Source organism: Neomonachus schauinslandi, chromosome 1 (assembly GCF_002201575.2).
Source record: "Neomonachus schauinslandi chromosome 1, ASM220157v2, whole genome shotgun sequence".
Classification (NCBI taxonomy): Eukaryota; Metazoa; Chordata; class Mammalia; order Carnivora; family Phocidae; genus Neomonachus; species Neomonachus schauinslandi.
The window spans coordinates 192,001,120-192,019,953 of NC_058403.1; the positions used below are offsets into that span (position 1 = coordinate 192,001,120).

Here is an 18,834-nt window from a genome sequence, read left to right on the forward strand (position 1 = left end):
TGAAGTCTGTACTTCCTCTAACCTTGACAATGCAGAGTGGATGGATCAAAAAAAATAAATAAATAAAACCCACAAAAAACAAAAAACCAAAAACCAATCTACGTCTGCTTCCACTACTAGCCAAAGGACTTCTGAGACTTTGCTTCTGGAGAGCTGGACAGTGTTAGTGTCCACCAAAGTCAAGTGCAGTCTTCTCATGGGTAGCAGATTCAAAGTGATGAGATGATCCGCATTGACTCTGATATAATAAATAAAGATTGCTAAATAGCACCCCATAGACAGGTATATTCTTTGAGGGTCAAGGGCCAGTGTTCTATGCCTTTTCTAGTTCCCACAGCACCTAGCTCAGACTTGGACTCCATGGACAAGTGGGCACTGGGATGCAGTCGCATACACTTAGGCCATTGACTTCCTTAATATTAGAGAGGCTGAAGGCACACATTTCATATCCACTACCCACTAATTTTATCAGCTATCTTGAGGCCAGGTCAGGGGAGTTTAAACTCTATGGATAGTCATATAAACTGAATGACACTAGGTAGCCCTAGGTAGGAATTTTTACTTTATCAAAAAGGCAAGACAGAATGAGGAGGTATATATATCCTTCCCACCTTCTCACTAGAGAAATCCTATGACAACCTTGATTTTCCATTGAGTGACTCAAAAGGGAACTGTTTTCCTATCTTCTCAGTTAGGGAGCGCTTCCAGATAATTAAATTTGTAGCTTACTGTCAGAACGGACTGTATAAAAAAAAAATAATTTAAGACATGAAATGCATAGAACTATAACTTCCCTGAGTATTGTCTTTAATGTGGGGACTCACGATCCACATATTTGCAATAAATATGCTGGACACCTTAGGCAAGTTACTTCTTTTCTGTGCTTCAGATCTGTCATTCATGCATTCCTTCAACATTCAACATTTATTCAATGACTGTACTACATGGTATTACAGAAACTATGAGAAGAAATACAAGAAACCATCTTAAGCTTTAGGCTAGTGAGTTGTTGTCAGCTTTAAGTGAGATAATGCAAATAAAGCGTAGAGGCAGAGATTGTTAATGCTCTAGCACTCCTCTTCTTCCAAGGCACACAGTTAGACTACATTTCCCAGCCTCCCTTGCTGTTAGGTATGGTCATGCGATTTCATTCTGGCCAATGGAATGTAAGCCCAGTTATAAGTACTATTTCCAGGCAGGGACCATGCCTGATCCTCATCTTTTCCCATCATCAGCTGATGGAGAGGGTACTATGAACTAAGAGGAAGGCACAGTGACAAGATGGAAGGAGGCTGAATAACTCCATGAAGGCTGGCCCCCTGTCAACCTCAACTAGACTGTGATGAGAACAATAAATCTGGAAGTTTACTCATTACATTAAGGATTTGTATTTAACCAGTACAAATCCTCAGCAACATCTGGCCCATTGTAAGCACTAAATACATTATACTATAGCCATTGGAAAATATATTCCTAGCTCACTCGCTATATGTTTTATAAGACCAAGGAGAAAAAGAAAAAAAGAAAGAAACAGGAAGGAAGGAAATAATATTGAGGTCCTTTAAATAGCTCTGTATAAACTTTATACTTGGGTGCCATTTGGTCATCTACAACCCTAGGGAAATATTTCCAAATGCCAAATTTCCTCCACAACCAAATGAAATTTCTGCATGGATTTACGATGCCAAGGTCTTTCTCTGAGCTATACTGGGCAGCAGCTGTCACTTGGCCCGGCTGCCTCCCCCGCGTCAGATCACTGCCACACCTGCTTTGGATGGGGGCCCGCTGGTAGGGATGGGGGAGTAATTTGCCATGATTTTACCAAAGCAGATATTAAAACTGGGAGAAATAGTCCATGCATTATGAGGTCTGTTCACATGTGGCGATCACTTGGCAGAGAAGGACGTGTATCACTCTAGGGGCTAATCCTTGTGGAGTGAGACAGGGGGAGCTCCAGCGTGCGATACTGGCACATAAAACTCAGCTAGCTAGTCAGTAAGAATCAGCCACCTCAACTATTCCAGTAAACGAAATGCATCTCTACTTTCTACTTAACAAAAGTTAACTCTTCTCCTCCTTTGTATTTTTAAAATTACAGATATAACACATTTGTTGTAGCAAGTCGAATATGCAGAGGTATAAACAAAAGAAGTTAATTTTCCTCTCTTCTTAAATCACCCCTGTCTTCTGGGCAATTGGTATTATTTGGAGTCTGTCCTTCCCCACTTACTCCATCTTCAGACAAACCAATGCACATTTTTAGGGTTAACCCCTCCAGCTCTGCACCTCTGGATTTTTTTTTTTTTGGCAACATAAATAAGATTATGCAATGTATATTCCTATTCAAATTGCTTTATCTAACCTAACAATTTATTATGAATACCCTCCCAGGTGAGTATATTTAGCTGTAACTTATTTTTTTTTCAATAGTTGTATATACCTGTATATTACCTGCTAATACACATTTGTTGGATTTCAAAACATCGTCAATTTCAAATGTTAATAATTGTTGATTATTTTTTTGAGGAAGGTGAAATGCTAAAAAGACCAATTTATATTAGGAAATGTTCTGACTTAAGCAAGTTCCCGCATGAGAAACTGGGCTCTTGACGAGGTCTCGGTACTAGGAACCCTCACAGTGGAGCCTCCTCCCCTCTACAGAGCCTTGGCCTGACCTGACATTTGGCATCTCTGCCATGCACAGTTGTCTTGCCACTTCTCAGCTCTGGCTCACCAAGGGAAAGAGAGAGAGAAGGTGCCTCAGGCATTAGCACACTCCCTTTGTTCTCTGGGCTGAGGTCAGATGGAATAAATCGATCAGATTCCATGTCCAAGTCCTTCAATGTCTGGGAGGCATCTCCCCCAAGCGTGCACTGTCTATCTTTTAATCGCCTGTGAGAGTCAGCAGGAGCAAAACAGAACCAAAGAGCCCCTTTGGGTAGTAAGGCACGCCTCCCAGGAACCCCTCAGCGGTGTGGGTTCTCTGCATGTTCCCAGGTTATCCACATTTTAGGTGAGAGCAGCCAGTCCAGACTCTTTGGGGCTAACAGGAGATGCCACTTTTGGTCATTTGCTCTGCCAGACCTGTGCTGTGCACTTAACATATATCACTGGATCCTTCTTGTGCTATATGAGGTAGCTACTATCTGCATTCTACAGAGGAGGAAGCCGAGGCTCAGAGAGAGCCTGTGGTTTGCCCAAGGTCACCCAGCTTCAGGGTATAAGCGGCATGAAAGTGGGCTTCCTCAGTTGGCCACACAGCCTGGGTTTACCTGCAGGTGTGACGACTATCTATAGTTTCTCTACTGCTGTCCTGGCCCCCTACGCTGAGCCATGCTGTCAATGGATTCATCTTTCCCAGGCCTCTGGAGTCCATAAGACTTGGACCCTAGGTGGACCGTGCAAGACACAGCTAAACAGCTCTGCTATAACCCAAAGAGACACTCAAACTCTTTGCCCAATGCCCCCTAAAGTCTGTAAATACAGACTCTTTCAAGTCCACTCAAGCATTCTAATGAGAATAACAAGGTTTTAGACATAAGAACACCCTAAAAATCATCCTTTTCCAGACCTGTCAGTTTGTAGATGAGGAGACAGGCTGGTGGGTAGGTCTAGCTGAGTGGGTGACCGGTGTGTGGTGCAGGAGGAGAATGACAGCAGTGGCTAGGGAATGGGGTGGAGCAAGGCTTGCAAACTATGGCCTGTGGGCTGACCTAGTCCTCCACCTGTTTTTGTAAATAAAGTTTTATTGGAGGACAGGCACGTCTATTTGTTCATGGATTGACTCTGGCTGGCTCTGTACTCACCATCAGGGTTGAGCAGCTGTGACAGAGACTGTATGGCCCCCAATGTCTAAAATATTTACTCTCTGGTCCTTTACGCAAAAATGTTTGCCAACCCCAGGGAAAGACACAGACACATGGGTTGATGTAAGTTATTGGTAACTTTCTAGTTCTTAGAGCGAGGGTTAGGTTCATAGGTGTTTGCTATAATATGATGCATTAATGACCAAAAGCTACATATGGGCTATCACTGATCATATATCATCAAGGAATTATTATGATTAAATTCTGTGCGCTCACAAATAGAGAGGAAGGAGGGGAGGGAGGAAGGAAGGAGCCATTTAGCCCTTATGAAGATTTAAATGGCTCTTTGTCACCTACACCTGACTTTTCTCCATGGTATCACAGTACTCAAAGAATGTTGCAGAAGAGGACAAAAGGTAGTGGGCTGGGTAAAGGAGATTTTTCAGGAAGAGGGCAGGATGGATATACTGGGAGGATATCCATGAGGCTGGATGGGACATGGCCGAAGGAGACAAGGGATTCCAAAGAGCAGGCTCTGAAAGATAGTCACCATCCAGTTTTTCAGCTTCACTCACAAGGGTCCTCTGGTGCCACCAGAGTGGCATGAGGGGCCGGGTGTCCCAGGCTTTTGCCAGGATCTTCCTCCTACCTGTTGTGTCAAGGCTGTCCTTCGAATGCTAGCAGCATAGAAGTCCTGCAAGGCATTCTCATGGGTAACTGTGAACATTTATTAAGGCATTCCAGGCTGTGGCATATATCACTTGCTTAATTTAATCCTGGGAACAAACCCGTGAAGCAAAAAATACCATCCACGATGTGTTAGACATGAGGCTATAAGGATCCCAGAGGGTGAGTCGCTCACCCAGAGACATCAAGCTGGTGACTGGTGAAGCTGAATTCAAATCCAGGCCCATCTAACTCCAAATCCCACACTCCCCTGCTCTGTTACACTGCTCGGGGCCAGGGATACCCCTGTACAAGCTGCCTCAATAAAAGCATGGTTTTTACCTTCCTTGTGGTGGCCTGGCCGTGGGAGCATTGTGACACTTCGAGGAGCAGCTTTGGGCACTGACACCCCACCTCAGCAGATGACAGGGGATTTGCACATTCAAAGAAATGCTTCAGGCCCTGGTGGGAAAGTTCCCAACAGCTTCAATTAGGGAACAGTCACAGTTCATTGATGCCTGATGCTCACGGGGCAGCTTTATTGTTTTATATGTGAAAAATGAGGGAAAGGCTGGAACCCCAGCATCAGGGAAACGATGAAAGACTGAGAAGTATTTCCAAAGTCACACGAACCGAAAGGTCAATTCGGGGGGGGGGGGGGGGGGGATGGGGGGGGGAAAGAAGCAGCTGAGAAGTATTTGTGGCACCAGTGAGAAGAGCCTGTGATGTCCACTAAAGGAAACCATGAGTATGAATTTCAGGGCATCAAGACCCTGTCAACACATAATCCCTACGGATGTTGGCTGAATACGCCTTGGATGACCAAACAAGTGCCCTGTGCAAACCGTGTCAGCCTTCAGCAGGCCAATTTGTCCTCACATTACACACTCTGCTGGCTCTGTTGCTAGACCCCCAGATCGAGGATCCACAGCAAGTGTCCCCCAACCCGGCGAGGGTTGACACAGCATGCTTAATAAGTCAACAGAATTCAGAAACCACAACCGGATTAAGAAGGCGGTTTTATTTTGGTGCCCTGGACTTCAAGCAGATTAAACAATCAAAAAGACAGAGGCATCGGGGTCATGTTTGAATGCTACAGCTGTTCACGGAGGTTTGACAAACATTCTTTCTGGGGCTTGTCGCCTGAATGGGAAAGGCAATGATGATCTTGGGGAGGCTGACACTTTAAGAAAGAAGAGGGGGCACAATCGAAAGATCCTCTTATGGAAAACCATCTGAGTCAGATGGAGACAGGGGCAGGATTGCTTAAATACGTGATCCCTGAAAGTGACAACGGTGTTCTGCATGGAAGAAAAGCACAAGCTTTTCTGTCCTGAAAAAGTGAATGACAAGCTGGATTCTGAGCTCACCATGCCCTCAGTGTGTGGATCTGCAGATTCATGAAGGTGGGCTACGGGTTCCATGAGGAAGCCTGTGGAGACTCAGCCATGAAAGGTGAGCCATGATTAATCCCCCTGCACCTTAGAAAAGTTCTCTGTCCATGAGAGGAATGGGGTTCCCTCAACAAGGTATCTGTGGGAAACTTAACTTTGAAGTTGTCTTTCTCTAAAGACCAAACCTATAAAAAATGTCTCTAGTGGGGGAATTTCTGTTTATGCCATGTTGGGTCAGAAGAAGGACGTGGGGACATATGTACCCAGCCATGATGGCATATGCAGTTAGCATGTCATGGGCCATTTCATAGAAAATACAGCGCTTCAAGTTGGAGTTTATTTATCATCCCCTTGGGCAGGCCGGGGGAGTGGGACTCAAGGAAGAATGAGCAAACTGGCCACAAGCTCAGAAAGACAAGTCTGTCATTAATAGATTAGTGGACTCTGTGGAAAACTTGTTCTCTGATTTAAGATTTGTATTGACTCTTCTCTCCCAGTAAGGTGCATTGGCTTTGAAAGGAGTCATTTAGATTATTTGCAAAATTATAGAAAGGAAAACAAGGATTTTGCTCTTTTATATTTTGGAACAGGGAAGGGGACTGTGATGTTCCGCATCCCTTGAGCTAAACTAAACTGAGCAGAATCTTCAGAAGGCTCTCCAGGTATCTTCCCTGTTGCCTTCAGTGCCGTTCCCATCAGTAGAGAATTCAAGGGTCCAGTGCATTGGATAGCCACATTGTCTATTTCCCTAGTTAAGGCCAAAGCTGGACAGACAAACAACCTCTTCCAGGAGCTTTCTTTATGAGTAGATAATCATCTGAGTTTTAAATATTATTGCATGGCCTTGTGAATTCTTCTACCAATTTCACAAAATGTTTTTAACACGTATTTGCTATATTTTGAAATTCAAGACCCAGGGGGAAAAAAAAAGGCAGGAAGTGATACAGCTACTCTGGAGAATGATCTAGCAGTGTCTAAAAAATGTCAGCTCAGCATCCTCTCTGAACCCTGCAAGGAGGCTCCTATTGATTCTGGAGACCCTCTTCATAATTTCTGCATGGCCAAGTTGTTCTGTGTAAGGATGTTCTCTGCAGCATCATTTATAGTAAAGGAAAACTGCAGTAACTCAAATGTCCATCAGTAAGGGAGTGGCTAAATATTAAATTTGGCATGGTGTCACCATGGAATGGTCTATAGTATTTACAAGGAATGAACTCTCTCTCTCTATACCTACATGGATAGATCAGTTTTGAGTGAATAGAGTAAATGGCAAAATGAGACATGCCAATGACTATATGTATGTAGAGTTTTAAAAACCACTATATAACACATTACATACTGTGTGTGTGTGTATGTGTGTGTGTGTGTGTGTGTGTGTGTAAAAGTTTGACAAGTGGGAAAGCACAGCAGGTAAGGATCCTGACAGACTCCGGAAGCAGACTGGTTTCAAATCATGATTCTACTACTCACTAGCTATATAACCTTGGACAAGTGGTTCAACTTCTCTGTGCCTCAGTTCCCTCACCTTTATAATGCAGATAGAATAGAACCAGATTTACAAGGTTATGAGGATTAAATTAATATATATAATATACCATTATATACAGCTATATATAATAATAAATATATTAATTGATGTATTATAATATATAATAAATGGTAATATATTATATATAATTATATAGTTTTGATATATATTATAATAATATTATATAATTATAATAATATATAATTATATGTAATATTAATTAGCTATATATATATACTAGTAATATAATATTATAATGCCCTTATAATGGTGCCTGGCTCATGACTATTTGCTGTTGTTATTATTAAGTATTGTTTTTTTAAAGCCCTAGAGGGATATGTCAGTAATGGTAGGGGTGAGGAGGCTTCATGTTGGAAAACATGACTTGGGGGCTAATCAAAGGGATTGCAACTGTATCAGTAATGCTTTTTTTCTTTAAGTTAACAGAAAAAAAGATGAAAAATATGATAACCTATGAATGATTGACAGAACTGTGTTATAGGAATATGGGTGCTTATTACATGCTTTTCTGCATTTTTAAAATCTTTTTTTTTTTTGCACTTTTAAAATCCCTTGAATAAAAAGTGAGATGATCACCATTCATGGAATTATTACACCTGCAAAGATGCACATCAAAATGTAGGAATACTTTAAAACCGCCTGATCCAAGACGGTAACCATTAGCACCATGTGGCGATTTAAATTTAAATTAATTCAAATTAAATGCAAATAAAAATTCAGTTCCTTGGTTGCAGTAGTCACATTTCAAGAGCTCAGTAGCCACATGTAGCTAATGACTACCATCCTGGACAACAGATGCAGATCATTTCCATCCCCACAGCAAGTTCTACTGGACAGCACTGATCCGGAGCTTACTTTTCAGAAATGTGACTATCTGAGTGGCCTATCATTCTTCTAAACTCCTGGCCTCAGATAATTCTGCTGTGCCCTACAACAGGCATGGGCCCCCCAAGATATTTTTCACCTTTCTACGTGATATCCTTAAGTCTTCCACCTTCCATTTACCGAGCCACTAAGAAAGTATCTTTTCGCAGGCTTCTGCCAATCGCACAGCAGTTGACTCCACTGGGTTTGTACCCAGGCCAGCCCGACTTTCCTGAGGATGCGGAATGACAGAACCCCTCCTACAGGTTGTAGAAGGTGTTCGCTGGCCCTGAGTCACATTACTTGTGATTTTGAAGGTGAACCCTTGCCAACACTGCTTACACATTGGTTTCGCATCTCAGTTTCCTTTTTGTTCCTCGTAGGTGAACTGCTTCTGCTTTCGGGCGTGATCGTCCTGCTCCGGCTGGTGGGTGGCTGCCCAGAGATGTGCCGCTGTCACTCATCTTCACATTCTGTAGACTGCCGCCGGCAGGGGCTGGCTGAAGTCCCTCTGGATTTGCCTCCGCAGACTCTAACGCTGCACTTGCAAGATAACCAGATACGCCAGCTTCCTGCGTTCGCATTTAGGGCTGTGCCACAGCTCAGGACCCTGAACTTGTGGAACAATTCCCTCTCGCATCTGGCCCCTGGGGTTTTCCATGGACTCCAGCACTTGCAGGTCTTAAACCTAACCCAGAACTCCCTGCATTCTCTGGAAAGCAGGCTTTTCCACTCCCTCCCACAGCTGAGGGAGCTTGATTTGTCATCAAACAACATAAGCCACCTTCCCGCATCCCTGGGGAGGCCTTGGGAGAACCTGACCGTATTTGCAGTTCAACAAAACCAGCTTCAGCAGCTTGATCGAGCGCTCCTGGAATCCATGCCCAGTGTGAGGCTTTTGTTTCTCAAGGACAACCTCTGGAAATGCAATTGCCACTTGCTCAGTCTTAAACTCTGGCTGGAGACATTTATCTATAAAGGTCAGTCATGTCTACTTGGAACCTTCCCCCACCTCCCAGTCTGTGTGTTACCAGCCTAGGATGAACCTCATCTCTTGTTCTGCATTAGAAGGAACGTTGAGGAGTGTGCAAGGGGTCCGTGTAAGCTTTTTCACACTGATGTCATTTTAGGGTATGGCAAGCGAGGCAGGGAGTCATTAGAGGGTGTTTAAATTCATGATTTAAATTCATCTACAAATATGATTCATGGAGGTAACTTTCCACTTTAATTAACAACATTATTTATCTGCGAGCTGCAGGCCCTTAAGAAGGAGGGATATTCACCCCCTGAATAATTGCTCAACTCCAAAGTGGCACAAAAATTCTAATTTTCAAGTGTGATCCAGCATGGTCTCTCTCCTTGGGATTTCTCCCACTGTGTGTGCTTCTACCAATTTGATAGCTATAAATCTTCCCTGAGATTATCCCTTCTGCTTTAGCAAATACCGCTGTTAACTGAAATTGTATGCAGCAGGGACCGCTCCTAAAGTTGCTTACTATTTCTTTAACCAGATGATAAAAATCAAAGCAAAAGAATCTAGAATATTAAAGATGAGGGTTCTGGAAACCACCCAGAGGTCACCTAACTACAGCCCAAGAGCCAAATCCAGCCCCTCTCCTGTTCTTGTAAATATTTATTGGAACACATCTATGCTGATTTATCATGTGTTGTCCTTAGCTATTTTGCACCACAAGGGCAAAGCTGAATAGTTGTGTATGGCAAAGCTTAAAATATTAACTACTTGGCTCTTTATGGAAAAGTTTTCTGACCCCTTCTAACTCAACACTAGTCTATAATAAATGGGAAATGGAAGCCCAGAGATGATCAGTGGCTTCCCCAGGAAGACAGATTAGAAGCACAGAGAAAAATAGAATGAACGATTGTTGGGTCTTAGCCCCACATTCTTTCCTCTACATCCCAGTGCTTCTTTCCTTTTAATTTTCAAGCATCATTCATTCATTCCTGTGTTTTGAGTACCATTTATGAGCCAGGCACTTTTCTAGATAATGAGAAAAGGTGAATAAGAAAATCTCTACCATCATGGAGGTTACACTCTGGTAGCAAAAACAGACATTAAAATAAGATAGCCAATCAATAGCCAAGTTCAGGCAGCACTTGGTGCTAAGGACACAAGGAGGCAGAGTGAGGGGAGAGACAGCGACAGGACGGGAGTTCCATTTCAGATAGGAAGGATAGGGAAGACTTCTCCAAAGAGGTGATGTGGGTGAGCAGCCCCTGAACAATGAGGAGAAATGAGTCATGAGATACTTGGGGAAAAGGATAGAAATTGCAAAGGGCCTGACGGGGGACTAAGCTTGGCTTGCCTGAGAGACAGAAAGAGGCCCGCAGAGTGGTGAGAACAGAAGAAGGGACGCAGTGAGCAGACAGATATGAGGCAACACAAGTGCTCAGGGGCCAGGTCATGTAGGAACGTGCAGAGCAGGCTGAGTCACTTGGGTTTTATTTTAGATGAAATGGAAATCTCTTGAAGAATTTTAGTCAAGGGAACAATATCTAACTAGTTTCAAAAGCTGACTCTGGTGACTTGAGGGAGAGCAGATCATAGGCTGCAGAAGCAGCAGCAAGGGGATGAGGGAAGAAAGTGATTTCAGTCATTCAGGGAAGAGAAGATGGTGGCCTGGACCAGGGTCATGAGAAATGATCAACTTTGGGGATATATCTGGAATATTGAACTGATAGAAACTGCTAATGGATTGGAATGGGAAATGAATGAAAAAAAAGAGTATATTATGGGAAATTCGATTTGTTTGATCCTGCAAGATTAACCACGTACATAGCAATGCCAAGGGCCGATAAGGGGCAGAATGGGGGTGGGGTCTTGGCCCTGCATTCTTTGGCAAGTAGGCAAGTATGTGGTGGAGATGGTAAATTGAGAGTTGAATCTGGGGCAAGTCAAGTTCAGGGTGCCCATTACATATCCAAGGGGTGCTGCTGAGTTGGCGGCTGTATGTTTGAACCCCTAACTCAGAAAGATCTCAGAGCTATAGACATGAATTAGGGGGTCAATAGAGTCCGGATGGTTGCAGCAGTTACATAGAAGGAAGGGGGAGAGAGCACAGCGTGAGTTCAGATATACAATATTGAGTTAAGAATCCTTCTCAACAATATAATAGCAAACAGCCTATCCCTAGCCAACTAATCTTGGGGGCATAGACTGTGGCAAAAATTGTTCTTCTTGGACGTTGCAAATAAAACTTTTCATACCTAGAGGTGAAGTGGCTTTAGTTATTGTGTTCTGACTAAATGCTAACCATAAGTCAAACCATCGCAGAAAGAGTTTTCAGCAAAGAACATTTCTTGACAAAGGATAGTTTCCAGGTCCAGGACACTAGAAGCAACATGGGATAGGAAATAGGAGATAGCTCCTCTGCTCTGCCACAAACTCAATGGTGACCTCTGGACAAATTAATGTTCCCCGCCCCACCCCCAACCAGCTCTCAGTGTCACAGGTGAAAGCTGACAGAGTGAAGCCAGAGAGTTCCTGAGGTCCATTCTAATTCTCAGACTCCCTGAGGAATAATATATATTGGGTAAGGCAAAATAGGCATTGGCCAATGCCTTATTTTTTTAAAGGATACATAAATAAATACAAACAGTAAAGGTATTAGTCAGGACAGGCTGGTTGGTATGACACCCATGTGGGTCATGGTCACAATAAAAGTCTTTTGCTCACTCGTGTTAGACCCAAGGGAACTGGGGGCTAAGGTTGAGTCCCATGCAGTCATTCAGGGACATAAGCTCCTTCCAGCTTCTAATGCTGCCACTTTACCACGTGGCCTCTAAGGGCACCACCAAGTAGGAACAGATCACATGGAGGATGAAGCAAGGGATTTTGTGGCCTAAAAGTGGCATTCATTGGTTCCATGGGCCACAACTCAGTCCCCAAACTGACCACAAAGGATGGGGAAATTTTGCCTTCCCGTGGGCCCAAGAGCCAAAAAAACGTGCTTTGATGAATACCTACTAAATGTCTCCTTCACAAAAGCATGAACATAGATTTTGTGATTAGTATTGCTCTCTCTCCATTCAAGAGTAAACAAATCATCTTCATGTCAAAAGCTAACTGTATTGAACATTTATAGCTAGGCATTGTGCTAAATACTTGACCTACTTCACCCAACTGAACCCAGAGTGATCTTGTGATATGATTTTTCATTATTACCCCCTCTCCCACTTTCCAGATGAGCAAGCAGAGGCAAAGAATGGTCAGCTGCAAGTAATAGACTCAAGATTTGAATCCAATTTCTTCCAGGACACTGGTAAAGAGCTACCAGTGGCCAGATGGGGGATAATGAGGGCTCAGCAAGCTGGGACTTCTTACATTAACAGCTTCCATGGATCTAGAAGGGAGGGGGACCCACAAGCTGTCATCAGCAGATTTGCCTCCTGGGGTCGTGGCTGCGGAGATGGTGGTGGAAGGCTGGGAAGTGAATTCTGAGCACACAGCTGCACAGGTGGCCATGGAGCTCTTGTGGCCACAGCCCCTGACTTCCAGCTCTGTCCCAGGCTCTAGCCTGGGTATTTCCTTGGTGCTGTGGGTCCCAAGGCCATGCCTCCCACCCTAATATTGATCAGCAGGAAGCCTCAAGCTGGAGAAGATAGTGCTTAAGCCTGGAGTGATTGGGTGAACCACCCCAGTCTAGGAATGAGTCAGCGACAGAAATGCTGGTCCCACGGCAGGCAGCCTTTCTTCCCCTGGGGGGAGGCTCCGTGTTCTCTGGCCAGGTTGAATATCATCACTACTTCTCAAAGCCCCACACTCCATTTCGGTTTCTCTGGCCTTCTGCCTTACAACAAATTCCTGGGCAGAGGCATGAACTGGTCCCTGAGGCAGGGATCCTTAGTCTCAGCATAGCCTGATGGCACCTAGGGCCCATCAGAAGCAGCCACCCTGCACCTCTGGCCTCCTGCATGTCAGCTCAGGAAAGGAGGAAATTCCTCTGTTACCTTTTTGCTTTAGAGTTGGGGCTCTGCCTCAGGGAAATCACCGAAGAAGCCAGAAGGGGACAAGTGACTCTAGCAGTAGGCGATTCAGTTTCAAGTAGGGTGACAAAAAGGTGTGGGTTGAATGCTGCCACTGATCCCGGTGTGACCGGGGCCATGATAATGATGGCACTATAAAATGGCCCCATCTACTCATAGGGCCTCCTAGGACTTGGCTTATGAGGCTCAGAAGATGGTTGGAAGGCCTTCAGCAAACTCTGCAAAGGAAGGTTATAATAACACTGAAGTGACCATCTCCTGCATGTGACTTTCTGATATAATTTCATAATCTACCTGTGGTGTGTACAAAGGCTCTCCAATCTAACTTGGCTAAAAGTGGTGCCAGGCTTCACAGCCCTCCTGGAGGAGGAGTTTATGGCAGCCAGAGGAGCTGAGCCACAGGTCATGCAGGCCAGGTTCTGCCCAGTCAAAGGGCTACACTGAGGGTCATTGCATTAACTCTGCTGACCTCAAGAGCCTCCAGGAGGGAGGGGGAAGAGGGAGGAGGAAGTGGAGAGAGGCAGTGAGCACAGTGGGAAAACTGGGATCAAGGGATGGGCTGGGTTGGAGTGCTGATCTGCCCACTTATGACCTACCTGGGTGACCTTGCACAAGAATTACCCACTAGAGCAGAGTTGTGAGGACTTATCGAACAGCGCTTTGTAAACTATCAAGTCAGATACAAATACAGTATTTTATGGCAAAAAAAAAAAAATGTAGTCAGAGAAGTTAATTTGCCTAGATAGTAAATCGGAGGTCATATTTGGCCAGAATGAAATCTGTTAGCTCAGTGTACTTTCTAGAAAACAATCACCAGGCACCCAAATCCCCCCCTGAACAATACGAGTCTACATACCTGAGGAAATCAATCACCTTACAGAGAGTGGAAACTGGCTCTAATAACTTGTTGGAAAGTTCAGTTCTCAAATTACTGAATGTTCCAAGGCCTGAGGAGACATATTAATTGTACTTAATCCCACGAACTAAACCAATATTACTGTCAAAGATACACAAACACTCAAAAGGCCATTGACCTTCCCATTTGGCATCACCGAAGAGTGTTAGTAGACACATTGGGTCCTTGTAATTAATGTACAACATCACAACAAAGGACATTTGTCGTATTTATCGGCTTTTGTTTTTTAAAGGGGGAGTAACAGACGGTGTCATCTGTGCATCACCAGACACTTGGAAAGGAGAGGACCTCCTGAAGATCCCTCACGAGCTCTACCAGCCCTGCCCTTTCCCGTCTCCGGATGTGGGGTCCTCCAGGGGGCAGCAGCTGGGTTCTGCCCACCAGCCTGTCCCTGGGCCTCCTGAGAGCCACAGCGCCAGGGAGCGAGACCCCTCGGAGTGTGAGCTCAAACCCAAGCCGAGGCCGGCCAACCTGCGTCACACGGTGGCCACCATCATCACCACCGGGGTTGTGTGCGGGATCGTGTGTCTCATGATGCTGACGGCTGCCATCTATGGCTGCACCTACGCGGCTGTCACAGCCCAGCACCATGGGGGACACCTGGCTCGGACCAATGAGCCCGGGAAGATGGAAGGAAAGGAGCTGTGTGACAGCTCACCAGCCTGAGAGCCTCCATCGCAGAAAGGAAGAATCATCTTAGGCCAGAGAAAGTGTCCGATGCATTTACTGCTAAGGTCTCATCTTGCTAAAAAACAAAGCAAAACAAAAACAAAAACCTGTCCACATAAATATTCCCCGGGGGGAAAATATCATGTTGAGATTTTAAAAATACTGCATTTGAAATAGAGACGACACTTGTGCTCTGTGTCTGAGAAGTTACTGCAATCACTCTGTGTGCGGGAAGGCAGGACGCAGGCAAAGGGAAGATACCCCTCTCAGGTACTCTTCCCTGCGTTCAGTTGCTTTAAAAGAGCAACAGAAACCCAAACACACATGCTAGTCAGCATTCCGGGGAGCTTTATGGTCCATTGGAAAACTGCCCAATTTTGAGTGCCTGGGAAGAAGCTGGCAATCTTACCCGAGGGGCACTGAATGCCTCTATAATTCAAATTCATGTGAGATTGGTGATACTTTTAGATCTTGTGTATGTTATGTATTTACTGGGAGAGTCTGTTGGTTGGGAATTGCAAAGCTTGCCACAGAGTCAGATTATATTTAATTTTCTAAATCAGAAAGCCATTTGGGGCTTTGTAGGCCACAGAGGAAGAGGAGGGTTCCACGTCTGGATAATAGGACTCAGGCCCAGGGTCTGGGGAAGTTTTCTGATGCAAGGGTAAATAACATATAAACAAACACAAAGAGGACGGGGATTTGGAATCCGGGGCACATGTTACCAAAAGGCTGTATCCACCAGGCGACTGGAACCTTCCATTTATAACTCTTACAGCAGGAATGAATTTAGGGTGGGCTGAGAGCAAGATAATGGCTTGTGTGTATCCGTATCTACACACACAGTGCACAGAGTACACAGGCTTGTACAGCCACACCCACACATAAACACACTCGGAGCAATCAGTTTATCCACTAATGAAATGCAGCCGTGGGCACGGTGGAAGCCAGCAGCTGTTGACCACCACCCAGATTGTCTACTCAATACTCTGGGAGAGGAAGTAAGAAGGAAGTCTGCAGAGAGTGGGAACTATCAAGAGACTCAAGATAGGTGGCAGCAGACATCCTGAACATTACTTAGGCCGAGGTTTAAAAAAAATCAGGTGTGGCTTGCTTTCCTCCACAGGCACAGTCCTGAAGAGTTGCATGCAAAGTGAATTTTTGTAAATTAAATCATCATTTTAATGCAGTAGGGGGGCTCGCTATTTAAAGGAGCCTTTCATGGAATCTTTCTGTAATGGCAGTAATTGGCTCCAGATTTCTGCATTTTGTAAATGTGCATTTTCTCATGCTAGGTTTTCTTAAAATGTCATCTACCTGCTCTCTCTCACGATGCCCTATCTCATACTTAGAGTCACCTGTTAGTACTAAAATCATTTGACAGAGAGGAGTTAAGGACATGTCAAAAGCAAAGAATGGCGAATATAGGGTCAGTGGTCCCTCCAGAGGCCTTGACAGACATCGCTAATCAATCCCAGCACTCCTCCCAGCTGAGCCCTGATGCAACGCAGATGTCTTCTTAAGACAGCACTATAGGCAACCAGAACTAATCAATTGGAATCGGTTCAAAGGATAAAACACATTTGCCATTCAGGGTACGGGCTCTACATTCACTCCTTCAGGCCATGTAAAAATCAGTTTGGATCCTAAATTAGTAGTCCATTGCCTAACCTGGAATGTGAATGGGAGGTCCACACAAGCAGGAGTATTTTTCTCCCTGTCCGAAGCTGCCAGAGCCTCAGCCAGTGAGTGGTATGAAGAGGCCACCGGAAGTACCGAGGAACCTACCACAGCCTACCCTGCAGGACACATACCGATGCTCCCCGAAACATCACAGAGGCCATCTACACCTGCCCACAGTGCCTCACAACTAGCGTGGGCCCCGCACACCACAAGCTAAAGATAGACCATCTTAGAGTAGCAATTTTGCTACATGATTTTCTTGGGGGGAGGGGGGAGTATCAACTTTGGTGTTAATTTTTTTCTGAATGTTAAACTTGGATCTGTTGAGGAGTAGATCGAAAAATTAGCATGGATTTTCAGATCAAACGCAGACCCCAGAGAAAGATGGCTGTCCCAACAACTCCATCCCAAACCCTGGTGCCTCCTTTCTACTCTGCCTGGGGTGGCACTTTGGTGGGTAAGACTGCGCATCCAGGTGAAAAAAAAAAATCATTCTTTCCCTTGCCCTGGACTGTAAGTTTGGCCAAGAAGGCAACATGACAAAGGAAATTTAGAAGATCTTTTTATATGTCATCCCCAGATCCGCATTTCACCAAATGTGTCCAGACCTGGCACTAGTCACCAGGCATGGTGAGAGAGGTGTTCTCGTGAGCATTCATCATGTAATCCTGGCAACCAGTGCTAAGGTACTTGAACGGGTGTTACATAAGCTGGGAGCTACCATGGCCAATAACGCATGCTCCCTTTTGCTACTGTGACTTAAGACCCCAAGTGCACGGTGCTCTGCCAGAGGCCTGGTGATACTGCAGGTCAACCCCAACCCTCTGCCCACACTGGGCATATGAGAGGACTTCCAATACACCACAGCAAAGCCTGAATGTGACTAGAATCCTCACTCATCAACATCCATGTCCTATTAGATTTCTAAGGACAGATGATAACTCAGGCAAATAGATTCCTGTTTTATGAATAGTCCTTTTGGCAAATGATTAAAACAATGCCTATGTATATTCAGATGTCTATCTTTTGCCTACAGTCACCACAAACAGCAGTTGGCAATGAAAATAATTACTTACCCTGAAGTGTCAACAGCCTCTCAGCACAGAAAAATAGAAATCAAATTGTTTAGATTAACAAATGCAGAGTTATCACTTGTTAATATGAGAAATGAAATGTTTTAACTGTAAAAAACATTGCAGATGAAAGACCCAATTTGCAGGGTATTCTGTGAGAACCACAAATTATCTTTCACAAGGACTACAGCTCATGAGGGGTAATTTGAAAATGTCTCATAGATTATTTTCAGCTGCTTATTGCTGCTGTCATATTCATAAATTCCCCTCTACAAATGCCCTTCTATCATAGAGCCTTGCTGAGGATTTGCTGTGAACAAAATTCATGTATAGTATTGATTGTTTCTGAGTAAACCATCTAAAATACTGATTTTTCATTATACTTAGTGGAACAGTATGACTATAGACTGGTGATTTTTGTTTTGCCAGAGATCACAAATTCACAATAGCAGGATCCAACAGATACTGTAGCTGTCTGAAGTGAGGCATATAAAAAAGTGTGAAGAATACACCCTGCCATAGAAATTGCAGAGAAAGATGACCTAGTGTCAAATAGATACCCGCAAAGCTTTTAAAACTAAGGTGAATATCCCTGACTTGCAGGAAGAATGTTGTGCCTAAGATGGATAAAATACCAATGGACAACTGGGTGTTTTATTTTTCTTTACAAAAATGCAAGAGTGAGAAGCAATTTGCATGATTTCGTCCTGAAGATTCATAAAAATGAAATCTCATTACCTGAGTTACCCCAGAAATAAGACACTGGTGCCTTAGATCCTAAATATTAAAGGAAGTGGACAAATCAATTTCTAAAATAATCTATCTGTAGCACACATTAATACAATTATACAACTGTTAGAAACCTATACCTTTCAATTGGAAATCAGGAAATAACTGTTTCTGGTTTGGTTAAACCCACCAGTGTATCCATTGCTAAATTTATTGGACAGAAATCTACCAGCAAATGATATTCCAAACCCTACATGGCATCACTGGGATGTGGTTTATATGCATAACTTTACGGAACTATCTTGTTTTCCCTTTTGATGAAAACACTTGATTTCTTTTCTCTCTCTCTCTCTCTTTTCCTTTCCTTTCCTTTCCTTTCCTTTCCCTTTCCTTTCCTTTCCTTTCCTTTCCTTTCTTTTCCTTTTCTTTCTTTCTTTCTTTCTTTCTTTCTTTCTTTCTTTCTTTCTTTCTTTCTTTCTTT

General features: G+C 44.0%; 2 protein-coding genes across 2 annotated transcripts in view; one reads left to right on the forward strand and one right to left on the reverse strand.

Annotated features, from left to right (window-relative positions):
- The window catches only part of CACNA2D3 (calcium voltage-gated channel auxiliary subunit alpha2delta 3), an 856,949-nt gene that overhangs the window by 124,108 nt on the left and 714,007 nt on the right, over nucleotides 1-18,834 (reverse strand). The gene's annotated exons all lie outside the window — the stretch shown is intronic.
- On the forward strand, nucleotides 5,873-14,865 carry LRTM1 (leucine rich repeats and transmembrane domains 1). Its single transcript, XM_021695238.1, has 3 exons — nucleotides 5,873-5,927; nucleotides 8,597-9,259; nucleotides 14,432-14,865. Exons 1-3 carry the CDS (start codon nucleotides 5,873-5,875, stop codon nucleotides 14,863-14,865), a joined length of 1,152 nt encoding a protein of 383 aa, XP_021550913.1.